This window comes from Cryptotermes secundus, unplaced genomic scaffold (genome assembly GCF_002891405.2).
Source record: "Cryptotermes secundus unplaced genomic scaffold, Csec_1.0 scaffold209, whole genome shotgun sequence".
Classification (NCBI taxonomy): Eukaryota; Metazoa; Arthropoda; class Insecta; order Blattodea; family Kalotermitidae; genus Cryptotermes; species Cryptotermes secundus.
In genome coordinates, this window is record NW_019727789.1 from 2,586,989 (window position 1) to 2,614,785 (window position 27,797).

Below are 27,797 nucleotides of genomic sequence, written 5' to 3' on the forward strand. Positions count from 1 at the left end.
GAAGTTAGTGCCAACTTTAGCGGATAGACGGTGTCGCGTGGTCAGCGCACTGGATCCGAATGGATCCCCACGGGTATTAATCTCGTTTTTCTAGACTGTTTCCTTGAAACAGCTCCTCAGTTATCCTCAAGAGGCTGAGTGGACCCCGTTTCAGACCCATTACTTCTCAGAAAATCTGGTAGTGCCGGGAATTGAAACCGGACATCTGGATCTGTAGCCAGGAACTCTGACCACTAGACCACAGAGGCTTTCAATTTGTGCACAATTTATGTTCACCAACTAGTGCCGGGGTTAAGAAAATGTGGATCTATAGATCCACTCTCTCATACGCCTTCATGGTGCAGTGCTTAATTAGTTGAGCAAAGGGACAACTTTACCTTTATGTTCAATGCGTATGTAATGATCCCTTCCCAGCTATCCCAAAATCTCTGTATCACAGAATATGACCAAGAGAAAGAATACAAATATCCACAGATGAATAGTTAAATGGGTAATGTTATGCCCCAAATTTGAGATTAGAAAGAGGATGGTATTACCCAAAAAAGCCAGAGACTTGCGAAAAGAGTTTCGCAGCTATTACAGTAAATTGTAACACCAGGACTGGCAAGTAGGCTAAGAATGCGTGGGATCAGCATTCATACGTAAGAGCACCAGCCAGCGCTTGTCTCACTGGGCCACTGGAATATCGTAATATTGCGGCAGACACAGCAATCAGACGCAAGGGGTCCCCCCCAACCACCCATGAGAGCCAATGAGGAGGTTATTATGAGGATTGAGGACACTGAGGGGAAGTCACCCACCCTCTTACGTCAAGGCTGAATCAGCGAAATAAAACCATAAATTAGGGAATTTCGGGGGACTTGGGATGAGGTTCTAACAGAATAGTCAGTTGTCAGCCGAAGGCGCTCTTCAACATGGGTCTGACGAGCGCGGGACGTCAGCCGGCATCTTGTACTACAGGTGGGTTTGTTTACGCATATTAGCCATGCCGATTGATAATATGTTGTTTCATAGTATTGGTGATAACTGTGTTTCAATGTGCGATCTCCAGTGTACCCAGTGAGCCCGTAGGGTAGGAAACTAGGATCGTGTAGAAGCCTAGGATCTTAGTCAGGCAATGAGTGACTTATACGTCGGTGTCAAGGTTACATATAGTGAGTAGTGGTAAATATCGTATGTGGGAAATTAATATAGATATTTAAGGGTAGATTATGTTTTGAGGGAACTTTATGAAAGATAGTAGAATCATATTTCATGTGTAATCAGAAATGTACAGGAAAGATATATATGTTCACGAGAGGGACTTGCGTGTCCGAGTGAGATGAGTCAGAGAGAGAGAGAGAGAGAGAGAGGCTCAAGGCCTCCACCCCTGAAAGGGGAGAACTTGAAGAAACCGAAAGCGTAGTAAGAATTTATGTAGTCAAGACGGAAGGACCGTCTTTGTAACCTGTAAATAATGTAAATCGTGTATATATATTAATGTAAATAGACAGCTAGAATAGATAGGATAGGATGTACCGGGAGTGTAATTCATATATATAATCCACCTCCCACACCCGATCCCGAGTAATCCTGACGAGCGAGGGCAGAACTGACACAGGCCGCAGTGGCAGCCGAAGACGGAGATAAGAATAGACAGGGATAGGCTCCTGCCACACAGGCAGAGTACGGTAGCCTCGACAGCAACGCCCTTTTAAGATAGAATGATAAAGTGTATTAATAAGTATTTAGACGCTACCTGTAAACTAAGGGAGGAGTGGTCAAGAAGGGGTATGACTACATGCCAGGGAGTAGTCCCCACAATTGAAAGAACAGAAAATAGATGGTGGCAGCTTGTATGACAGAAGGAAACTCCGATATAGGAGAATCCTAGCTAAGGGTAAGCTAGGATGAGTGCGTTAACGCCTTACAGCATAACCAGTGGAGGCAAGGAGGGGTACCTGCACACCCCCGACGGCACGACGTTACCAGTAGTACCAGTTTACGACCTAACCAGTGGAGGCGAGGAGGGATAACTCCACGCACCCTTACTTGCAGTGTTACGGTGGTAGCAGAGGAGGCTGACTCCACGCCCCCCCTGCGCCGCTAGGGCATAACAGTGGCAGCAGCGGGAGGGCTACCTCCACGCCCCCTGCACCACGGCATTACAGGTAAAGTTGGCATAACTATGTGCATTCTAGGATTATGGATGCAACATATTCTGCATGTTATTAATTCCTTTTGTACTATGGAGATGCCCGTTCTCTAGCACACGCTTCGAAACTGGCAGTATATTGCTTCATTCAGTACACCTGTATCCATAACTTACATAAATTCTCTACTGCAAAACTCACTTCAGCTATAAAAAAAATTAGGACTTCTTCCCAACTGAAGTCAAGGCTGTTTACAAAAATAGAAGTCACCAATAATCAGTTCAGTGAGTGATGGTGGTCGGTGAGTTGTTATTTCTGTGTTGCTGAAGAAAGTTTAATTACTATACCTTGTTTGTCACTCAATTGAGAATTTGTGTTATTGAGGGAACATCTTGGATACAAGATGGCGGATGGTGGTGTTTCGAATGAGTGCGGCACTGTTAAATTTTCGTATAATTGTGAAGAGGTATGTTCTGAAAACTGTGTGAAGTGTACATATTTAGAAGAACGACTTCAAGAGACGCTATCTGAGTTAAATTCATTGCAATTAGCAATTAAACTTTTGTATGCTGAATCAAATACGGTTCATGCAGAAAATGAGGTTAGATCGCACTCTGCTGTAACTTATAATGAAACATCAGTGTCCCCCGTGTGGTGTGATATTAACACTAAGCATATCAAATCGGACAATCAAGTAAGAAGGCTTGAGATATTACGATCTGACGAACCTGTAGCGACCGTTAATAGTTTTGCACCATTATCAAGTCTTTCGGACAATATACCGGGAAGTGGAAAGTAATGATACGTGATGTTAGAAGAGATAACATTAAATCTAAAAGGCCGAAGAAGCTTAATCAACGTTCTACATTTGAGCAATGTGAAAGTCAGTATAATTTGCATCGTCCTTATCAGGCAACGACAGCTACCAACATGGAGTATGGAAGTGGGAGCTATCAGAAAAGTGATATCAAGTGCTGCCAAATACCAACTATTATCAACGGGTATATAGATCCTCCACAAATGAATGATCCTAGAAAGTCAATAATAGAAAGGAGAAGCGAAAAAGCTAGTAAAATGAAGAGGGATCATAAAGTTGTAATTTATGGTGACAGCCATGCACGGGGTTTATCGTCAAGGTTAAAAGATAAATTATTGGATACATTTGAGGTTACAGGTTATACTAAACCAAATTGTGAGTTACAGACCTTACTTTCCAATAGAAACCAAGAGATTGCAAGCTTGAGTAATAAGGGTGTGCTTGTTGTTATTGGAGGCACAAATGACTTAATTAGCGATAATTCTTCGAGGACCTTATGGCATATCTCTCAGTTTGTTAAGCAGAACACACAGACAAATATTGTATTATTAACAATACCTCATCGTTATGATCAGACTGTAAAGTCATATATAAATGAGGAAATAATGAAATTTAATAGGAAATTATGGAAATATATGAAACTTAATAAGCATGTTACTATCCTGGAAATTCCACAAGATAGAGATTATTTCACTAGGCATGGCTTGCACCTCAATGGGAAAGGTAAAGAAATTATCTGTACCCAACTTTCTGCAATTATTGGGAAATTGTTCCAGCATATTGAGTTTTCACCCATTACATTAGGTTGGGAAAATAATCAAGATATTACATTGGAGAAGGAGTCTTCCATTGCTTATAACGATCTTAATGATGCACAATTGAATGATGATGTATATGAAGATAAAAAGGAAAAAGAACATAATGAAGACTTCAAAGAAGTAGCCAAGGATGGGGAAGTGATAGAACCTACTGCTGCAACTTACGAGGAGTCAGCCTGTGAAATGGAGAGAAGATCTGATGACTTAACTCAAACTGGAAGCCTTGATAATCTTGATAATTTGGGAAACCCTTTAACTAAAGTAGTGAGAACATCTAGGAGGTTGAAAAAACCCTCATTAACAAAAAGTAATGATTTTTTATGGTGAATGAAAAGGATCCCATAGATAGGCAGCCAGAATCAAGACTTAATGATAATATTGACAAAGTCAGTTCTCCACTGATTAAATCAAAGTTAATCAAAACACAAAAAAATTCAACTATTACTAGAAATAGCAATACACCTAAAAATCTAAATAATTTAAAAAATTTAAGAAGTAATGTTACTAATAATTTCTCAGATTTAAGAATATACCACCAAAATATAAGAGGACTAAGAAATAAAATAGATGAGCTACTTAGTCAATGGGTTTTCCAAACGCCACATATTCTCTGTTTCACAGAACACCATTTAAATAAAACTGAAATAATGCGGACTTCTATCAACAATTATAACCTTGGTGCATACTACTGTAGAAAATCAATGAAAAATGGTGGCGTAGGTATATTTACCCATCAGTCTTTACAATATGAACTTGTTAATCTTGAGGAATTTTGTATTGATCAAATAATAGAAGTTTGTGCTATAAAGTTATATCTTCCTACTAATAATATTTGCATTTTAACTGTATATAGAGCTCCTTCGGGAAATTTTTTACATTTTTTAAACTCTCTAGAAGTAATACTCAATAGAATTCAAACCAGGTCTGTAAGTATTATACTATGTGGAGATATAAACATAAATTATTTGGATAATACAGGTAGTAATAAGCCTAGATTAATTTCTCTATTAATGTCATACAACTTAAGTAGTATAGTAGACTTCCCCACCAGAGTTTCAAGGACCTCGGCTACAGCAATTGATAATATCTTCATCAATAGAAATATATATAAACTATTTTCAATCATTCCTATACCTAATGGACTCTCAGACCATGACGCCCAACTGCTCACATTGAGTAATACTTTATTTTCAAACTCTTCTAGCTCTTTTGTTACTAGAAGATTAATAAATGAGCATACCATTGCTGATTTTAAGAAGAGTCTTAGCTATGAATATTGGGCTGATGTTTTTAATATTAATGATGATTTAAATGCAATGTTTAATAATTTTCTTAACACCTATCTAAGAATATTTAATAATAGTTTTCCTTATAAAAAGTTCGCATCAACCCATTCAAGTCAACCCTGGCTAACAATAGGTATCAAGGTGTCCTGTGCCCGTAAAAGAGAGCTCTACTTACTTATTAGAAATAAAGATGATTTAGAATTATCAAGGTACTACAGGAAATATTGTAAAGTATTGTCAAAGGTTATAAAGTTAGCAAAACAACGATACTATAAAAAATTAATCTCAAATTCTAAAAATAAAATTAAAACTTCTTGGAATATCATCAGATCCATAACTAATACAAATCCAGAAAAAAATCCAATGTCAACAATAAAAATTGAAGGTAAATTATGTAATAATTTTCAAATTATGACGAATTTTATTAACAATTATTTTGCATCTCCATTACCACAAATGAAAAGTAGTATGTCTACTAACGGGCATGAAGCCCTCAAATTTCTTTCTGACGTATTCAAACATCCTTTTCCAAATATACATATGACACCCGTAACCAACAAAGAAATTAAAGATATAATAAAATCATTAAAATTGAAATATTCATATGGATATGATGAGATTCCCCAGCATATCCTTAAAATAAGTTTACCGTTTATTCTGTCACCTTTAACTTACATGTGTAACAAGTCACTAAGTCTTGGTGTATTCCCTACAAGGCTAAAGTATTCCGAAATAAAACCCATATTTAAAAAAGGTGACAGAACTGATGTGGCAAACTATAGGCCAATATCTCTATTGACATCTTTTTCTAAAATTTTTGAAAAAGTTATATATAATAGACTTCAACATCATCTCGACATAAATAAAATCCTGGCGCATGAACAACATGGATTTCGTACTAAATTGTCCACGGATACAGCCACTCATGACTTAATAAATACTATTCTATCAGCATTAAATAACAAACTAGTTGTAGGAGGTTTGTTTTGCGATTTGACTAAGGCTTTCGATTGTGTAAATCATGAAATACTACTTGCAAAACTGGAGTTTTATGGTATCAATGGTTTAGCAGGAAAGTTGCTCAAAGACTATTTGACTGATAGGCAGCAAAGAACAATATTGAATAATAACACTGAAAGTGGTGTTTCTAAATGGCAAAAGGTTAAACAGGGTGTCCCTCAGGGTTCTATCCTGGGGCCATTGCTCTTTTTAGTATATATTAATGATTTACCATATATAATAAATAAAGTGTCAAAGCCAGTTTTATTTGCGGATGATACCAGCATATTGTGTTGCAAGTCGAACTACAATGAACTTGTTATTACTTTAAAAGAAATTCTTGAATTAATTAATGTATGGTTTTCTATTAATTCGTTAACTTTGAATCTGACAAAAACAAACTGTGTTCAGTTTTCATCAAAACCTAATTTACCAATAGATATCAATATAAACCAAGGGGATATCCAAATTAATAACACGAGTACACTGAAATTTCTTGGAATAACAATTGACAGTACTTTATCATGGAAAGAACACATCAAATATACAGCCAGCAAATTAAGCTCGGCTAGCTATGCCATCAGAATCCTAACTTCAGTTATGTCCCTAGAAAGCCTATTGATGACTTATTATGCCTATGCCCATTCTATCATGTCATATGGTATAATATTCTGGGGTAATTCAACTAATAGTGACCAAATTTTCATAATTCAAAAAAGAATAGTTAGAATAATAATGAGAGCGGGTAACAGGGACTCTTGTCGACCAATTTTCAAAGCATTAAACATTCTTCCATTCTATTCACAATATATTTTCTCAATATCTGTTTTTGTGGTTAAGAATATGGACAAGTTTGTAACAAATTCAGATATTCATGGCATGCACACTAGACGGGGTTTAGATTTACATTATCCAACCTGTAAACTGACTAAAGTGCAAAAGGGAGTGTTTTATAGTGGGATTAGGATATTTAACAACTTGCCATGTAGAATTAAAAGCTTGTCAGAGGACATTAAGAAATTCAAATATTCCCTAAAAAAATTTTTGCAGGTGGGCTCTTTTTATTCCTTACATGAGTATTATGAATGGAAATCAAGGAATGATTGTGCTTCCTATAGATAAAGATTGCGCCTATTATTTGTCACATCTAGAATATAATATTATCTGTCTGTTTTTGTTTATAATTGTTGTGAATGGCACCTGATTTTTGACGTTGTTTGTTTCGGTGTCGTGTCTGTGATTTGGTTTGATGTGTTACTTGTTTGTGTTCTACAACTGTTAATGTACTACAATTATATGTGGCCTTTTTAAATGTCTTGGATATTTAATTTTTAACAATTTATCATTTTAAATGTACTTTTTATTGACATGTTCTATATCTCAAGGCAGCACTGCCAATTGTAGATCTCTGGAACGAAATAAATGTGTATGTATGTGTAGTTCAGTTATAAATCAACTACAGTTGCAAAAGATATACAACTGGCCCATATTCCATCTAATATGGCAACATGTGAGCACAGAACTTAAAGACAACGAACAGAAAAGACACTTCATACAAAAACCAGAAGGTAAACATCTCATTCATAAGCTCTTTCAGGTTCATATTACGTATCTTCAACTTCAATAAAATATTTAACACACATTGCTATGCTGCTTTTACATACCTCCCTAATCTCTGAGGCACTCGGGTTTCCATTTACTTTCCTTGGAGGAGCATCAGAAAGCATGAGAGTACAATTATTATTATTATTATTATTACCACTCTTATTTAGCCTTTGACACTTTAACTTTATATTCCAAACAAGAAAATGGATGCAAGTTTATCACAACTAATGACATAACATTAGTATGAGGGGCAGTGAATTGTACTCTTTTCTACCTTCTGCAGCTTAACCAACACCCGCAACCAGTACCATTATCACCAACAACAAATAAATGAAGGGATCGATTCTTAATACCAAGTCGTGTGTGCTAACAGTAGCTTTTAGACATATGCGATCAGTTTAATAGCCGGACAAGTTACCACTTATGAGGAAGATTTTAACACATCTATGGCAGTGGACAATGGAAGTTTTATATTGCCTACATTTTAATACTATTACCTTCTTATAAATTTTATATTACTATACCTTTTTTTAGCAATTTCTTTCTTTCTCCAGATAATTTTTGTTTTCATCCACTTACTTTTGTCTGTTAAAGAGACAAAGATAAGGCACAAACCACTGTATACTCTGCCATCTACTGCCATAACATTTTCTCCTGATTAATTTTCATATTTCTTGACAACTTTAACTACTCACACTGGGCTAATGATATCAGTCTCTCTAAAACCCCACTGATGGCAGTGAAATGTGTAGTTAATACTGCACCTTACATACGCTGCACTGGTTTCAGGCCAAGGATATGAAAACTGCATTCCAGGATCACAGCAACAGCTTCACAGAGGAGCAACCGACCCATGTGCAATTTCTTAATCTCTCCTGTAACATATTTCCTTATTTCAGCTACTGGTACAAATACATGAAGATGTCTTCAGGACAAGAGTAGACAAAGTGGGCTGTGAAACATTGTAGGAAAAAAATTGATGTTACTTCATCTATGATACAGTTGGTTGGTTGGTTGGTTGGTTGGTTGGTTTGTTTATAATGTGGCTCTTTGACAATTAGTCATTTGTGCCTTTAACCACAAATGGTTGGCGCATTTATAACACATTTTATATTTTGACACTATCTGAGTTAAGTAATCAGGCTGTCCGTGTACTTTGGTTGTGTCGGGTGATTTCACATTCCCACTCCTGTCTGCATCTAGGGGCAGTTAGGAATTATGTGAGGTCTCAAGTTCAACAAAGAGCATCATCATTGCTTTTTTTCAACATGAAGGGGATTGTTCACAATGAATTTGTTTCTCCTAACACTGTGGTCAACTTTAACTTTTACTGTGACATTTTGAGAGGCTTGAGAGAAAATGTGTGATGAAAGAGACTGGAACTCTGGTGCAACCACAACTGGTTCTTTCATCATGACAATGTGCCTGCCCATATGTCCCTAAAAACCACAGAATTTGTGACTACTAACAACATGGCTATTGTAAGATTTGAGGCTTTCACGGCGGTGACTATGAAGAAAGCAGTCTTCTGGGATTTGGCACTATGATGGGATCATTGTATACGTTCCCGGGCAGACTGTTTTGAAGGAGATGGCAGCCAAAATTGAGTAAGTTAGGCCAGCATTTATTTTTGACCTAGTCTGGGAACTTTCCGATAGTACCTCGTAAATATGCAACAACAGATGAACTGCTGGATGTGCTGTTTTATATTCAGCCTGTGCCAAGGCTACATCAGAACCAAGAATGACTGTGCTGGTAAATCCAGCAGCAATTTACCCAACTGACTGACCAGCCCAGGCAGTCTTGAGCTGCAATGTTAATAGCCATTACCTAGTAACTGCTAGTGAACAAACAGAATGACTTGATGAGTGCTGTAGTTGTAGTGATCTATAAGCATAAATTAGTGAGACTTAAGTTATTCGTAGTTACGAGTTAAAAGGACACACAGTAACATGGTTGAGGCACTCTGCTACAAGTCAGAAGGTTGCAGGTTTGATTCCCGACGAGGTCACTGAATTTTCAATTGACCTAATTCTTCCAGCAACTCTGGACTGTGGACTGGGGTCCACTTAGCCTCTTAACAAAAGTGAGTACCAGAAATCTTCCTGGAATAAAAGGTGGCCGGTGAGTAAAGCCAACAACTTCACTGCCATTTGTGAGCCGATTGTCTACAAAACGTGGGAGACTCAACATCTCACAACCCTATGAGTCTCCATGGCCTGTTACAGGGATAACTTTACTTTTTCTTTTTACAAGTTACAAGCGTTTAATAAATCCAACTATCAATCCAAACCCACTGTCTTGTCACTAACAGGTGACAATAATATCTTACAGTGCTATTAGTCACTTCAGAAGGAATGACATGGCACTGAGTGGAAGTTACAACAGTATTTTAATTAACAGAAAACAGATGTACACTGGTATGTAGTAGGATGAAAAACATGCAGCCAATGTCTTCAGGTTCAGCCCTGCAGATGAGGTAGTGCATTACTCTTAAACATTGGTATCAGTTTCAAAGGTTATACAGTGTCACAAACCAGAAGACCACAGTCTGAGCACTCATTGCCATGAAAGTTATATGTAAGTATTATGTTGTGTAACTCTACAGATATATTGTAACAACTCTCCAGGACTTATTTCAAATTTTTGAATTTTAAACAGGCACAATGAGTAGGTAAAGGTAGGGTGAGTTAAAGTTGTCCTTACATTTAATTAATTAAGCACCACGCCATGAAGATGTATAGGGAAGTAAAGGCATAGTGCCACTCATTCTTAACCTCAGCATTAGATCGAGATGAGCGGTCAGTTTCAAACCCTAAAGAGCCCCTGGTACCAAATGACTGGGAGGAGGCATTTAATTAGTAGATCTAGACAGTGGTTATAATCCGGCTTTGACTGAATATGCTGGTTTCCAATACGTTTGACAAGAATGTGCAGTTGTCTCACCTGCTGAATCCTTCTCAACACAATAGCAGTTGTCGTAGAACTCAGTGAAAGCAGTGGCAATCTCATACACATACTCGCACAAATGGTGCAGGCAGAGGTCCTTTGTTATTACTGCAAGAACATCATGGAAACGAAGTAGGACCTGATAACACAAGTCACAACACTCTTCAGTAAACATAACCAAACAGTAACATACAGAATCATCACCTTGGAAGTGACATTTTTCTATTTAATAATGCTGTTCCTACTGTAGAGATTTACAGTAGCAATGAGATAGGAAGACAAGTGTGAACAACAGTGATTAGATCAATCATTTAAAGCACAATGGTTACTATATGTATCACCTGCTCTTAACTTAACAAACCTTGGCATTTATGAGTTTCATATGTTTCAACAAGAAACTTTAACCTATCCTTAAAGTGAGTCAGAACCCTCCTAGGACTAACTCTCATCCCAACCAGAGTATGATTAATCCCATCCCGATACCCGTTATTGTGAAATACACTATTAACGAAACTGCACAACGAACTCAAAACCCTCCTAGGAGAAAAAAGAATTAATAAAGGAAGAACCTTCCTATTTGTGTCCTTATTCTTGCTGATCTTATTCAACAACTTCCTGGGACTGGTCCCATATGTTTTCACAAGAACAAGCCACCTAACCATAACACTAACGCTAGCCTTGCCTTTATGAGTAAGATTCATAACATTCGGTTGAATTAACAACACAAACCACATATTCGAACACTTAGTGCCGTAAGGGCCACCGGCAGCCCTAATACCATTTATAGTTCGCATCGAAACGATCAGAAACATCATCCAACCAGGAACCTTCCTGAACATCATTAATGAAGTGGTCTTTTTAATGGAGACACACTGCATTTTCTGTAAGGTGGGAATTGCATTTGTAAATATTATTTACAAATTTCATGCTTCAAAGGTTAATGTTCTGGAAGGAGATGGTCGTGACCTATTTGAAGGCTCTATTCTGGAATTCATTTGAAGACTATGAGAACAGTGAAAAACCTCTGGATGATCAGTAACCCTGATGAAATTCCAACTGTGTACCTCTCAAATATAAGTCTGAGGGCGTAACTACATTAATCTGTTCTGTGATTCAAAAAAAGAGGTTCTAGAGGCTTAATGACACTCACCTTACCGAGTTTCCATTCTTTGTCATGATCAAGTGACACAGGTGTATTAACAGCTGCTGCACTTAGTTGGTCGGGTGTCACTCCTGCGAGACGAGCAATGGAACGGATACGTGTGAGAGCATACAGGAGGTACACAGCTGTGTTGCCCTTGTCTTCCAGCATCTTGTCAAAGGAGAACACATACTCATGCGCACGGTTATGTGACAAGTCAGCATATTTAATGCAGCCATATGCCACTGATTCCTGCGCTGCCTTCAGTTCTTCTGGTGTCAGAACCTTGTCTCTCTCCTTCTCTTTCAGCTTGTCCAGCGCTCGTTTCAAGCCTACAAATGACACAAAACAATACAAAATCATCTGTGCACTTCAGTATTGCCTATCAGAGCTGTCCTCTCATTTCAAAACACATGACTATGCTTCCTTGCATCAGACAGCCCTACTATTTTACCAAGCACGCAACAAACCAGATATAGTGCACACGACACCTACATGTCAAATGCAGCGGACTCCTCTGGTAAACAATGATAACTGTCAGAATTACTGGGTTTGGACTTTGCCCAACATCCAGTATTCTAAAAACTAGAAAACAGTTTCTGAAATGTTGCATTTTCTAGTTTCTAGAATACATGATGGACAAAGTTGAAAAACCCAGTAATTTTGAGTCTTATACACTACATCAGCTATTCATAGACTTCAGGATACCCATTAAACTAGTTAGGCTGAATAAAATCTGTTTAAATGAAACATATAGTAAAGTCCATATAGGTAAACATCTGTCTGATAAATATCCTATCCACAATGGTCTAAAACAAGGAGATGCTTTACTGACACTCCTTTTCAACTTTGTTTTAGAATATGCCATTAGGAAAGTCCAGGAAAACCAAGTGGGACTGAAATTAAACCGGACACATCAGCTGTTGGTCTATGCCCATGATGTGAAACTACTGGGTGATAATATAGATACCATAAAGAAAAATACACAAACTTTAATTGACGCAAGTAAGGAGGGTGGTCTAGAACTAAACACAAAGAAAACTAAGTATGTGTATATTTTGCTGTCTCATCACCAAAATGCAGGTCAAAATCATGACATAAAGATAGGAAACAGATGTTTTGAAAATGTGGCACAGTTCAGATATCTGGGAACAATGATAACAGATCAAAACCTGATTCAGAGGGATATTAAGAGGAGAGTGAACTTGGGTAATGCCTGCTACCATTCAGTCCAGAACCTTTTGTCTTCTCGTCTGCTGTCCAAAAACATAAAAATTAGAATAGACAAACTCTAATTTTGCCTGTGGTTCTGTATGGGTGTGAAACTTGGTCTCTGACATTAAGGGAGGAACATAGACTGAGGATGTTTGAGAACAGGGTGTTGAAGGGAATATTTGGACTGAAGAGAGATGAAGTGACAGAAGGGTGCAGAAAACTGCATAATTAGGAGCTTCATAACTTGTACTCTTATCCAAGTATAATAAGAATGATCAAGTCAAGGAGGATGAGGTGGGCAGGGTACAGAAGATGTAGAGGAAAATGAAACACATATTTTATGTTCAGTACATTTTTCTAGAGTTCTTACAGTTTCAAGATATACAACAGATTGAATATAACATGTACATTCCCATACTTCTATAATCAATAGTCATGAAGGCTGTCTTATCATATCCAAAACTTGAATTATCCATCTTAACTATCTGCCCACATTTTCCTTTCACTAGCACATATAATTGCAGGTATAATTTACTTCAAAACTATACAAATTGTCTAACACATGTTACATAATTGACACAACCCAACTGTTTGGGTCAATATGAACACTACAGAGGGATAACTAATTGGTTTAATATGAAAATGACTATTCACTATGGGAAACTGTACAACAGATACAGGTGTTTAAGACAAATGGGGACATGAAATGTGCACATTTGCCACCAAATGAAACATGAAACACCTGTACTGAGTACAAGGAGACAGGAAGTAATGAAATAGTGTCAGCGTCTCTGTTACTTGAAAACTGTATATTAGATACCAGTAACATCTCCACTGAAAGAACTGTTACAAAACATTCAGTGAGAATCTCATCATCAGTCGATCTCCAGACCACCATGGATCTCAGTATCTCTGAGTTTTACATGCATACACAGCTGAAGATTTCAAGGGTGTTGGGCATATGGCCATGTACTGAACAAACTGCGCTCTGGAAAAAAATTATTTTCAAAATTGTGTTTTACTCAATGTTAGGCATAAAACTCATTACACTTCCTGCTGTCCTGTACCACGTTTTTGATAAATGGGGCAACTTGCCAGATCCATTTGGGACTGGGGTAGTACTAACAGCTCACTGCAACACAATCTTCGGCATGTTGTACATACCTATCAGAATAAACAAGTTTCTAGCACTCCTTGATGCAATGGATCAACATTTTATTATACCAACAGATTCAACACAACAACATCTGTTTGATGAGGCCATGAAATCTGCTTCTTTTGTCACCAAGGTTTTCATTGGATCTGCTTTATCTACTGCAATGTCTTATGCAGTTATCCCTTTCACTTCCTATACCAATGGCACCATGACTTATCCACTACCTTATCAGGCAGCTTTTCCATTTGATGTATCTCAGACTTCAGGCTACTGGACGGCCTATTTCCTACTGGCGATCAGTATGATGACAATGTCTACAAATGCTTCAGTTAACTGTGACTTCATTGTATCAATGGTAATAAAGGTAACGTGTCAGTTTCGTTTCCTTCAACTCATGATTGCCAACATTAAGGAAGAAGCAATCAAGAGAAATGAACAGAAACAACAGGAGAGAACCAAGAAATCTCAAGCCACTGATGGGAAATTATCACTATCAGAACTGTCAATACTCAGGCTCATAGACACAGATAAAGACAAGACAACTGAAGGGTTAATGCATAATGATGAAGGTAATCATGAGACAGAACTACACTCGGAAGTCTTAAAGAGGCTGTCAGAATGTGTGAAGTTCCACCAAGTGCTGCTGCAGTAAGTGTATAGGAAGTAGAAATTCTAATACTTTAGACAAAATTGTTGTACAATGTATAAAAATATGCCTGCTTTGTTTAATATGCAAGCCTCAACTAGTGATGAGAAAGTAATTAGACTTGAAATGCACGGAATGATTGTTGCACTCTTGTACTCACAAAAATACATCATCATTCCAAATATAAAAAAAAAGTAGAACTTTATTTACAACAAAGGCATCTGAGAATGCTCTAGGAAATGCGTGGAAACCAAAACACTCAGCAGTGGTCTTCTGGGATGTGATCCTGTGTTGTCCAGAATATGGTTACCAATGTTTCAAGCAAACTTGCTGCACCCATTTTTTTTTTGAGTACATAAAACCTGAGGATGGAGGCAGTGGATTCCTCTGGAACACTGGTGCCTTCACATACTACACTGTGTCACATCCCAGAAGACTGAAGTCTTAGTAGTCACCACCAAATCTAAAAAATGTGTAAGAGAATATGTAGAAATTTCAAAATAACATGGGTGTCGACAGAAAAATCCCCGCATCTTAGTGTTTCGACATCTAACAATCTAGATCTGCAGCAACTGAAGTGAAAAACATTCAAAGGTGGGCAATGCAACTGTGCGTGTCATTACCTATCTCACTGCAAAACATTCAAAGAGTAGTTAAGTCACCTAGCCCTGCACTTCTGTCAGTATTTACACTGCACAGCAACATGTAACAATGTAAAATCTCTCCGTTGCAGGTTTGTTTCTCAACTGCAAACTGAAGCCAGTCCATTCATGCTATTTCAAATATCAATTCATGTAACATTTTTGTGCACGAATGTACTTGCCACGACAGGGGTAAGTAACCAAAGTGAAATCCAGCTGCTCAGAAGTACTAACATGAGCCTGACAACTTCATATTATGAGATACATGATAAAAACATAAACTATAATTTAATACTGTGTGGTCTGTTGTAAGTCAACCAATGTTTCAGAAGACTATACCACCTATATCTTCAGTGTTTAACCTCAAATCTTACATAATTTACTTGCTGTTTTTTATGGGTGTTAAACTTGGTCTCTCCATTATTAAGAAAACTACAGGCTGAAGATGTTTGAGCAAATGATGGAGAGGAAATTCTCTGAATATAAGACAGTGGAAGTAATAGGAGGCTTCTGAAATCTGCATAATGAGGAACTCTGTAACTTGTACTTTTTGCTATATATTATTAAACTGACCACAATAAGGATGATATGAATTAGGCACATGCTGGTAGAACATAGGGGCTGATGGGAAATGCATATAAGATTTTGATCAGAAAACCTGAATGGAAGAGACCACTCATGAGACCTACGTGTAACTAAGAGGATTTTAGTATATGATGATGTTGAGTGGATTCATGTTCATGTTAGGAACCAGTGACTGGGTCCTGTGAAGGTGGTAATGAAACTTTGTGTTATGTTATAGACCAGGGAATCTGACTAGCTGGGTAACTACTACTTTCTTCTAGCTACTATGCCAAAGGTTATCTAGCCTGTGAAATCACTAAAACCTATGACTAATAACATGAATTGTGAGATCACAAGACTCTGATGAATGAATGGTTTCACTTCTCATCACACAAACAGTCACCTCGGTTGGGTTTATGTACAAAGAGGGTTTCAACGTGGAAATGTCCTGACCTAAATATATTAAAAAAAGGTAAAGTTATCCCTGTAACATGCCATGAAGGCCCACAGGATAGTGAGAGGTCGTGGCTCCTGCATTTTCTAGACAATCGGCTCACAGGTGGCAGTATGGTTGTCAGCCTTATGTGCCGTCCGCCCTTTACACCCCAGGAAGATTCCTGGAACTCATTTCTCTTACAGACTGAGTCAACCCCAGGGCCTTAGTGCGGCTGGAAGGATTAGGTAAATTGAAAAAAATCCACCTCATCAGGACTTGAACCCATGACCTTCTGGTTTGTGGCATAGTGCCTCAACCAACTATGCTACTGTGTATCCCCGGATCTAAATATATTATGTTTATTATTCCAACAATTTCTTTCTACACAGGTCCCAGTAGCGAGCACCACATTTCTTACCATACTGCTGTTCATCATATGTGTCCTATCACTGCTTTTACTTCCGTGCTGGTATGGGAATGAGCTCACTCTTCAGGTACATAATTTCTTATTTCACTTAACAATGTCACACCATGTGCAGATGTTTGATAACATCAAATGAGATGCGGTATTAAAACTTCTTTATTCTGTAACCAGCCAAATGCTGGTTAGAGGTGAGGCCTCATGCATAAAGACTAGTATTTGATAATGTGCTACTGTACACTTTCGAAATGTGGTGTTGGAGAAGGATGGAGATCAGTTGGATCGATTATGTGAGAAATGAAGAAGTATTAATTAGAGTCAGTGAGCAGAGGAATATCCTACACGAAAAAAAGAAAACGGAAGGCTAATTGGATTGGTCATGTTTTACGCAGAAACTGCCTTCTAAAAGAAGTTATTGAAGGAAAGATAGAGGGGCGGATAGAAGTGACAAGAAGACGAGGAAGAAGACGTAAGAAGATGCTGGATGACCTTGGGGACAGAAGAGGATACTGTCATTTGAAGGACAAAGCTCTAGATCGCATTAAGTGGAGGAACTGTTTTGGAAGAGAATGTGGACCTGTCGTCTGACAGATTACTGATGATGATGACACCTCACGCTGCAGTGGTAGATGAGAACAGGACAATGGTGGAATGATTAGCAGGGGAAAACAAAGAACCTTGGAGAAAACTTGCTCAGTGCCACTTTGTTCACTATGGCTCTCATATGAAATCACTCAGGACTGAATCTGGGCCTTCATGGTGGGAAGCCTACACCAAACCACATGAGCTACAGGATGGCTTCAAGATGTAGTACTGCAGGTAAGAAATGTACATGGTCTGACAATAAACTTCGCGAACTTGCCACTGTGTGCTTGCCATGGCATAAGTGGACAGAAACCTCAGTATGGTTTGATGACATTGGAATATCAGTGTTTCACAGGTGTGTTGTTGTTGATCTATGGCAGACTCTTTAAAAGTTGGTAAAACGTTTTTCTGAGGGAAGAGAATGTGTCACTAACAAAGAGAGATCAGGACGGCCAGCAATGAGCAGAACTGAAGAAAACATTGCAAAAGTTCTCAAATTGTGCCTAAAAATCAATGGCTGACTGTCAGGGGCATAGCAGAGCAAGCAAACATCGACAGAGAAACAGTGAGGAAAATCTTAACTGAAGATCTTGACATGAGCTGTGTGCAAAAGTGGTCCCAAAGAAGCTCACCAAAGAACAGTGTCTGTGAGGGAGCTTTTTGATAGTAAACAAATAACTGTGCTGGAACGCCCTCCCTGTTCACTGGATCTAGCCCCCAATGACTTTTCTCTGTTCCTGAAGATAATGGAAATATTGAAAGGAAGGCATTTTTGATGACATCAGGAGTAATACAACAGCAGCTCTGAAGGCCACTCTACAAAACCAGTTCCAAAATTGTTTTGAAGGGTGGACTAGGCGCTGGTATCGGTGCATAGCTTCCCAAGGAGAGTCCAGTCACTACACCAACTAGCCATCACAGTTTCCACTGAGAATAGAGTGGCTCATAGCATAATTTTATGGTTCCAAGCACCGGGACATGGTTATATGAAATGCAAGTTTTTTACAGTGCTGTAGTCTTCCAGGTTATAACACTGTACAGTCTGGTGTCTATAGACATGTGGTCACATGAGGTGCTCACAATGGTTACAATGAAGATTACTGCCTTCTGGGAAGTGACATCATTCCAGCTTCAGTACACAAAGACTACTCTTCTCTAGACAGAGGCTGCAGTTTCTCCAAAATACTAGTACCTGTCTACCAAACTATATGGCATCATATCCCAGAAGACAGTAATCTTCAGGTACGGCTCTGTTCATAATGTTATGCTGCCTGGTAGCAATGTATTACAGCAAGTTCCTTCAAAGGTCGGTTAAAAATGTTAAAAGTATTTCATAATTTTCACTTTACAGAGTTTGGAATTGGCACAAGCTGCCTATGACTGTGACTGGTTAGATGCTCCCCAGAGCTTCAAGAGGTCCCTTGTAACAATTATGTGCAGGGCTCAGAAACCTGTCAGGCTCACTGCATGGAAATTCTTCAATGTTGATCTACAAACATTCACATCGGTAAATGGTCTTACCTTCTTAATGAGATACCAAGTACACATTTCATAATATAATACAGCTATGGGCTAAAACTCTGGACTACAAGCCCCAGATGCTACACACTGGTGATTTCTAGTTGTAGGACTGAATTAATTTATATGATTTGGAACAAGAAGGTTTTAACGATTTACATTTATTTTTCACTTCACTGATCCAATCATCTCCCCGTAGGACTGGATATAAAACATGTCACATATCACAAATTCATGAGAGTAACTGTGTTCATACCCTGACTCTGTAATGAAGGAAAAACAATTTCTTCACCCTTAAATCAAAGAAATATGAACTTGTAAAAATCCTTCACATGAAAATATCAATTCACAAACTTCAAAATCTCATAAACACATGTATACAATTATCTGCAGCCTAGAGCAGTAATAAAGGATTTATTTAAGACAGGTCACTGGTCCTCTATTAATACACTGTATTTTTTTGGAAAAGAGTTTTCATTCCCTTAGGAAGATATATATGAAATTCATTTGGTATCTGTAAGGTTTTATTCCTGGCAAAATTCTTTCAGATGTCATACCAACATCTTCCATTCAGACATGTTTTCTGCTAGTACTGTGATTTTCTCTTCCAATTTTCATTGCACGAACTGCTCCATGTTGATTAATAATCCTGTCATCACCACTAACGAGTCTCAATACTAACATCATTATTAAATAACCTTAAAAATACCTTTCTTCATAAATAACAAACACTAAAATAGGTCAATATTATTATTATTATTATTGGAGGGGGTGGGTATCCCCATGCACCGCGACCAGTGGTCTATTGTACATCCCCCTGTGATATTCTACCAGTCTCTATACCCTACCTGTATTGGTGCATGCCATCAGTCCCAACTTAGCCAGCGAGTTCGGCCTCTACTGGCTCAGCGGTATCTAGATGCTTCCCCCATCTACCAGAGGCGTCAGAGACTATTTTTGGGCAGGAAATGTCCTTATAATTTGGCTCAGAGGCCTCCTTGAGACATGAGGTTCTTTTACGTGCCAAAAAGCTATGACACGGGACCCACGGCTTAAAGTCCCTCCTGGAGGACTTGTTCCCTGAATTTTTCCGCCCTTAAAAATTCCACGACCTCCGCTGGGTTTGAACCCGCGTACCTTGAGTCATGAGGCGGGAATGTTACCCCTAGACTACAGAGGCCGCTAAAATAGGTCAATAAGCATAAGAGGATAGTGAAGTAGAATACGAATGCAAGGGACTTTTTGCTTAACTTATCCCCTCTGGGTTGCACATTCCAAAAGACAGTAGTAATCTTCATATTCACCACCACTAAGTACCTCGAATCTCACAATTACCATAACAATACTGACTGTACTGTGCAGTACAGAGTACAGTAGAATGGTACAGATGTTTCAGAGAAACCTGCTGCCTATATCTTCCTAGTATCCTGATGAAAGCAACAGGTTCCTCTGGAATGTCAATGCATTTTACCAGCTTACAGAGCATCACATCCCAAGACATTAATCTTAGCCCCCCCCTCAAAGCAACATAACAGTTCCTGTGCTGTCCATAGTTCCACAACAAATTTAGGGGCTTAAAGCTCTAAAGGAAATGACACAATAAAAATTTATTCAGGGTCTTTTTTTGGTCTCTCATGGTTTCACTCAACCTTGGAAATGACTTCCAAAATTCGTGAATGAAACAACATTTTAGCCATCTNACAGCAGAATTAAGAAATCTGGCAACTGCGGTAAAAAGCAGGATAAGTGATGTTGCTAAGAACTGCACACAAATATGTAAAACAAAATGGGACATGCCGAAGACACAAGCATCATATGCCAATGTTACATTCACTGCCATATGACTCACAAAAGCAGTCCAACTTGTGGTTTTCTGGGTTACTACATAGTGTAGCATGGTAGGTGGGTGCTAACACTTCAGAGGAACATGATGCCTCCATCTTCAATTCTACCCTGCAGACAGGAATGGTATATTCCTCCAAAACAGTGGCACCCAACTCACAGACTACATGATGTCATAACCCAGAAAACTGCAATATGCATCTTCACTGACATGAAAATCTCAGCCTCAATTCAAATTACATCTGTTTGTTTTCAGGTGCTAAGGGCCACTTATTCGTTCTACCAAGTGCTACATAAAGTATACAGTGAATGAGGAAGGAGAAGCAATTACTTTCATGTAGATTTAGTTTATCATCATAAATGCAACATAAATAGTTGACCAACAAATGGAGTAAAGTTTTGATGTATTATTCTTAACATTCTGCTTGTGTCTGCATGGTTATCTGTCCAGCCTCCACCCTAACCCTTTAACAAATGTTTACTCAATTAGATTTGTGGAAATCATTCTCCCTTCCCATAACTCTCAAGAGTTGGTGAGGAATTGATGTTTATCAATCAAAGTTTCTGTTTTGAAGAATACCTGGCTTCTAAAATAAGTAAGACACAAGTTCAAATGTTTTTGTCACAACTGAGCACTGGAAGTTTTGCAGTTTCTCCCTTAACCTAAGAACTGTTTAACAATTTCATTATATAAATTCACTCATTTTCACTGGTTGATGAGAGAGTTTAAACTGTACCTTCCCACCCAGAAACACAGACACATAGCCAAACATACTGAAAGTGACCTTAACTACTTCATTAACCATCTAACACATCCTACAGGAGCAGCTAAAGCACCCAGCTTAACTGAATACATTCACTATATGGACTTTAGTTAATATACTTGCGATTAACAAGGTAAAGGATCAAAGTTCATAAATTTCGTATCTCATTCATATTATGACATGATGGCTGAAAACTGAATGGAAAGAACAGATGCAGTTGTGCAAGGCAATGGCATAGTACACACATCCCTGCAGCAACAGATACTGACACAACAGAGGATGCTGTGTTTTCTATGCAGTCCATGATGCGCTTATATATTGAAGACCAAATGGACAACCCAGTCAGTTGGACATTGGAGTCAGAGGTTAGCGTGCAGGTTTTAGTTGCACTGTTAGCAGCCATTATCCAGCAACGACTAGTGATGACAGAATAAACAACAGAAGACTTTATATGTGCTGTAGTTGTGATCTAGGGAACATAAATCAGTGATACTGTTATTGTTATTTATAGTTACAAGATGTAAGCATTCAATAATCCAATCAATAAAAACCCCATGCCTACTCACTAATATGTTCTGAACTTCGGGTACAGAGAGCCTCATAAAAGGGTACGTAAGTTATATTTCATATATTGTAAAACACAGATTGAGGGGACCTAAGAGAATGCCTCGACTAATTTCTTTTGTACATATTTTTCCATGCAGAGAATAGTTTGTCATAAAAAGTACCTTGAATTGCTTATAATATATAAGAACATAGTCTAAGATAAAAATTATGTTGCCACTGAAAAGAAGTTCATGAAGTCTCACTCTGAGATCAAGGAGTATGTAAATTGACAAAGTTCCAAAAATGTTCCTTTATGTGACTGGCACGACAGCATCATGAAGGCCATAACAATTTCAAACAGGCAAACAAGGAAGATTATACCATGGTTTAGATTTGAACCAGGTACCTACTGTAAACAATTCAGACATACTGTTATCAAGTTAACCTTTCTTAGCCATACAATTCTACATGTTCAAGTGTCAATGTAATCCTCAAGGTTAGTTTGATTATCTGGGGAAATTGAAATTTTGTTAATAATGTTAAAATTAACATTGACACTCTCAAATCAATCTATTTTGCTTACTTCCACTCTTTAATGAAGTATGGAATAAATTTCTGGGGTACTTCATCTGACAGTAAAAAGGTATTTACATTTCAAAAGAAAATTGTTAGAATCATTCATTCATTCATCAGTGATCTGTCAGACGACAGGTCCACAGTCTCTTCCAAAACAGTTCCTCCACTTAATGCGGCTTTCTTCTTCAAATGAGAATATCCTCTTCTGTCCCCAAGGTCATCCAGCATCTTCTTACGACTTCTCCCTCGTCTTCTGGTCACTTATATCCTCNTACAAACATGGTCTACATAAACCAATTGCTAATATCTCATATTTTCAGAAAAGCGCATATTATGCCGGGATCAAAATTTTTAATAACCTGCCACCTGATCTCAAAGGTCTTATGAATGAAAAGACATGATTTAAAATAGCACTGAAGCAATACTTAAATACACATTCATTCTACTCTGTTGATGAATACCTATTGTCTAGAAAATAACTCATGTATCTTTAAATAGCCTTGTGTGTAGTGACTGTGTATACTTGGTTTCTCTTGTGTGAGAACTCCATTGGGACTGTACATGTTCTGTATTTATATGACATATTCCACATCCTAGAGTCATTTTGACTAACTCTGGTTCCATGCAATGTAATGTAATGTAATGTAATGTAATGTAATGATTCACACAACCACCACATGTATTGCGAACAAAATATATTTACCACTCTGACCTAATTACATGCCACCACCCTCCTCTTATGGCGGTCTATCCCTTCTATACCTTTCTCATGACTCAATAAAATAGTTAAACTACAGGGAAGAGCAACAAGAGGAGAGAGGGGGAAAAAGAAGAAGACTGCAGGAATTAAATTTCGGTACTATCTAGCGTTAATTCAATTTGCACATGTTAAGTGGATAATTCATTTGTGAATAAATCAAAAACTTCCTGGTGATAAATAGAAAGTCATATGCGGCAGGCAGTGCAGTCAGTATGGTGACTGGCTACGGGCTGGAAGACCAAGTTCTGGTGGTGTAAAGAATTTTCTGTTTTCCAAGTCATTCACACCAGGTCTGAAGCCCATTCAGCCTCCTATCCAATGTGCATCAGGAACTTTCCCCTGGGTAAAGCAACTGGGATGTGAAGCTGACCATTCACCTTCAACTAGTGCCAAGGTCAAGAAAACATGGGTGTATACATCCACTCCCCCTACACCTTCATGGCATACTGCTTAATTAGTTAAGCACAGTGACAAATTTACCTTTTATTTTTACCTATACTGTGGGTAATAACAAGCAAGGTTGATTGGACTGCTACGCCAATAAGACACACACACACACCCACTTAGCAGGTCATTCCATAGCATAAATTACATTCAACTGTCAATACATGGATCAATTTTACGTGTATTTACCTACCACTCCTCATACTGCCCATACTACTTCCATTCAGCACTATTACAAGATAAATAATTGAAGAGTTCTAAGTATGTGATCCAGGTATCACTGAAGCTTATTAATTTGGGAGTCCTTTGAAGTCACAGAGCACAACAAAGTAGAACCTAATTTGTAAATTAAAATTCTATAATTGAACATAGGGCACCCATTGACATGTCTATGCAACAAATTAAATGTAATTATTGTAATTTTAGGCTCATTTTGGACGGGGAGGCGAACCAGTCTAACAATTCTTATTACTCTTCTGGAAATACCGAATTCCTATAATGGAAACTACATGCCTAACTTCTTCCAATAACTTTTTAATTGCTATGGGAATTGAATTTTTCCTTCTAGATCTGCATATTTACAGACCCTGGGAAATCAAGGCACTCATCATTTGTCATTAACTTATCATGCATTACTGGACACAGTACTTGTTTTACAGCAGTACACGAAGTACAGACAGACCGCATTAATACTGCAAAAAATCAATGCAGTAACACACGATTTAAATTGTGATGCTCATCATGGTTTAGGGTATGATGCCCTGTGAAAGTGAGCTATGCTGCCAGTGTTTCAGGGGTACATGCTGCATCCATCTTCAGAGTAGAGGAGCAAGCCAAGCAGGGCTGTGTGCATAGATAGAGACCTATCTTACCTCCCTTTCTACGAAATGTCACTTTTACACTTCGCTTATCTTCTACTCTGAAGGTGGAGGTATTACAGATAACTTCTACAAGATGCCATCACCATGCTACTAAAATGTAGAAACAAGCTATAATCTTCTACTTTGTTTTATAACAATGGTATTTCATCTGCTGTTATTTCCTATATGCTGAATTTTATGGACATTAAAACCTCCTTCACATCAGTTAACTACCCCTGTAACAGGCCATGAATGCCCATAGGGTCGTGAGACGTCGAGGCTCCCACATTTTCTCTAGGCAACTGGCTCACAGATGTTGGTAAGGTTGTCAGTCTTACATACTGGGCACCCTTTATCCACCAGGAAGATTCCTGGTACTCATTTCTTTTAGAGGCTGAGTTGACCCCAGGGCCACAGTGTGGCTGGAGGGATTAGATAAATTGAAAAAATCCACCTCAAACCCCCAAACCTGTGGCTTGTAGCACTGTGCCTCAACCAACTAAGCTACCGCGTGACCCACAATTTAAAGTAATAGCATAATCATTCCATAACTTTGCAACACTGTCATTAGCCATGAGACAAAAGGACATAGGCCTATAACAACAGAAACAATCCATATGTTAATTAAACATTAAGCAGAAAAATATACTTGTTAACGTCACAAGAAAGCTGATATTCTCAAAGGCAGCAGGAATCAATTTGTGTTTTCCCCACTTCGTGAAATATAGATCAAAGACACATTATACGATATATTCTATCTGTAACTCTGTGCAGTAACAAACTCGTGTGGGCTGGCATTTATTATTCATAAACGCCAGTTCACATAATCATACCTACAGAATGAAGTTTCAGCATACAGGAGTGGTATAATAAAACCTATATTCGAAAGTCCTACCATTTAGGGGATCCAACTTCTATATTTTGTTATATAAGAGTAAAAATTGGAACAGGAGGAGACTGAGTTACTTCAGCTGGCAGACATCACCTGGCTTACACAGTATCAACTTACATGAACTTCACGTCAACTCTTTAAACCACCGACTTTAACATAAAAACCTGCATTCTACAAATTTTGTGGATTTATAAGTTTAATATTATTCCTAGAATAAAAGGTGATTACTTCCCTTAACAGTATTAACCAACTCTTCTTTGTAATGGAGACATAGAAAGTTTTCTGTACAATGCAAAATGAATTTTTAAACATTGTCTGGATAAATGTCATGCTTCAAGGGGATAATATAATTTCATATTAATTTTTTATTTAAAATTATTTAGCAAAGATTAAAAAATGAATACACTGACTTAAATAGGATTCATACACAGCTAAAATGAATTGCATTAAAGTAAACTGAATTACATATTCTTCAACGAAAAATTAAAACTGTGAAACAATTGGAGTAACAAAAACACAATTTTGTGATTTTGATTCACACAACCACTCTTGGAAATGTAACTATTAAATAAATCGGGGATACTTGCATTGGCATAATTCTCAGGATTACATAATCCATCTATCCTTGTTTTAGACATGGAAATAGAAACATTTTACATATTTCATATTTCACCTATCCAATTTTTACTATCCATATATTAATGGCTACAAAAATGGAGCCACAGAATACCAAGAGAAGAAGCATAGATACACTTACTGTATACTCTAAATGAAGCTTAAAATTTCTGTGCTCAATTGAGCAAATGTGGGTACATGCTACATTCCATACATATTACAGTGTCCTGAAGGCAATCTGTGCACGCATGCACTCATGTACACACAGAAACAAAAACCATGTACCAACAACCAATCACAAACTGGCATTGTAGAAATAATACTTCTAAGCTATTTTGCTGATGTACTTCTACACAGCATATTATATACTAGAATGAAAGTTACACACAAGATCAATAAAGCTTCTAAATATTTATCTAACCTCTAAGTAGTACCTTGTTGCAGCTAGCAGGATGTGAAATGAGAAATGTTTGTTGTATCTTAATGGAAAATATAAAACAAGTAAAAGAATACATAACAGCCCAAAATGAGTATGTCTACATTATCTATTTATCTGAAGAAATATAAGACAGTTTGCTCATGAAATGGGGAGGAATAACATTAAATATGAATGAAAAGAAGTTTCATGTTGAAAAATGATTGTATCCTGCAAAGCTTATCACTGAGATCACTTACATAAACAAATTAAAAATTAAATAAGCCAGAAAAATAACATTAAAATAAAATTCTAGAGACAAAATGTAAGACAGATCTTGCATCGAAGACTTGCCAACATCCTGCGGGAAATGAACATATCTCTTTGCCTGCTTTAAGATTTACTGCAAAATACTGGGCTAACTTCAATGTGAACATTCACAATTCTGGGAAGAAAAATGCAGGCAAATTCGTATACAACAGGAAAGCAGACTGTCAACCTTTCACAGCATGACGATCAAATGAAACCAGATGAGAAGTGTACTGGTCATGTACAATCCACAAAACAAGACAAGACAACAGAATACCAATCAGAAAAGAAAGTGGGTAACTTGCACCTAAATCTGACAATACTCCAATGGTTGGGGTTATGGTCCTGTAATAAGGGCTCCACACGCTTTAAGGCACTGTTCTTACGTATTGCATTCTGCTTTGCCTTCACCATTCAAGCAACAATACACATAGTTGAAATTATGGACATAACTGTCAACTGGGGTCACCTCAGCAATCCCACAGAAAACATCTACACAATTGGATGTAGCATAATGGCCATAGTTAAGGAATTGACCATTATTTTCAGGACAAAAAATATTCAAACTCTTGTTAACATCCTTGACAATGAACTTTTTGTGCCTAGAAAACAAGGGTCTCCACAACAGCAAGAAGAGATTGCAAGAGCTTGCAAGAAGGAGGCAAGGATGTTCACACTGATCTTCATTTCTATGTGTACCTTTGTAGGTACTAGCTTCTCCTTTGTTCCATTTGTAGACATCCTCCTAGGTCATTCAGCTACAGATGTATCATCCCAGAGACCAATGCCTTACACAGCTTGGTTTCCTTTTAATGTCACTGAAACACCGGCTTATGAAGTGGCAT

General features: G+C 37.8%; 3 protein-coding genes across 7 annotated transcripts in view; 2 read left to right on the forward strand and 1 right to left on the reverse strand.

Annotated features, from left to right (window-relative positions):
- LOC111864970 (arginine--tRNA ligase, cytoplasmic) overlaps positions 1-27,797 on the reverse strand; it is a 146,313-nt gene that overhangs the window by 88,483 nt on the left and 30,033 nt on the right. For 4 of the 5 annotated variants that reach the window (XM_023852627.2, XM_023852625.2, XM_033751644.1 and 1 more), the window contains exons 9-11: positions 11,757-12,079; positions 10,604-10,745; positions 8,422-8,532 (exon numbers count right to left, since the gene is read on the reverse strand). In XM_023852627.2, coding sequence (XP_023708395.1) covers positions 8,423-8,532; positions 10,604-10,745; positions 11,757-12,079 — 575 coding nt within the window. In that variant the 3' untranslated portion in view covers position 8,422. Of the gene's footprint in view, positions 1-7,264; positions 8,533-10,603; positions 10,746-11,756; positions 12,080-27,797 lie in introns of those variants that run through there. The other variant, XM_023852624.2, reaches the window with a different exon arrangement.
- LOC111864973 (odorant receptor 4) lies at positions 1,954-21,095 on the forward strand. The gene is made up of 4 exons (XM_023852631.2): positions 1,954-2,598; positions 16,795-16,899; positions 18,763-18,918; positions 21,028-21,095. Exons 1-4 carry the CDS (start codon positions 2,536-2,538, stop codon positions 21,082-21,084), a joined length of 381 nt encoding a protein of 126 aa, XP_023708399.1. The 5' UTR covers positions 1,954-2,535; the 3' UTR covers positions 21,085-21,095.
- On the forward strand, positions 13,363-15,081 carry LOC117282350. The gene has a single exon (XM_033751645.1). It carries the CDS (start codon positions 13,859-13,861, stop codon positions 14,768-14,770), a length of 912 nt encoding a protein of 303 aa, XP_033607536.1. The 5' UTR covers positions 13,363-13,858; the 3' UTR covers positions 14,771-15,081.

Bases quoted from the DNA above. Each gene is read 5' to 3' on its own strand.
- LOC111864973 (XM_023852631.2), top strand. From the start codon at position 2,536: ATGGCGGATGGTGGTGTTTCGAATGAGTGCGGCACTGTTAAATTTTCG. The intron at 2,599-16,794 runs GTATGTTCTGAA...CTTTCTACACAG, and splicing joins TTTCGTATAATTGTGAAGAG to GTCCCAGTAGCGAGCACCAC. The intron at 18,919-21,027 runs GTAAATGGTCTT...GTTTGTTTTCAG, and splicing joins ATCTACAAACATTCACATCG to GTGCTAAGGGCCACTTATTC.
- LOC117282350 (XM_033751645.1), top strand. From the start codon at position 13,859: ATGGATCTCAGTATCTCTGAGTTTTACATGCATACACAGCTGAAGATT.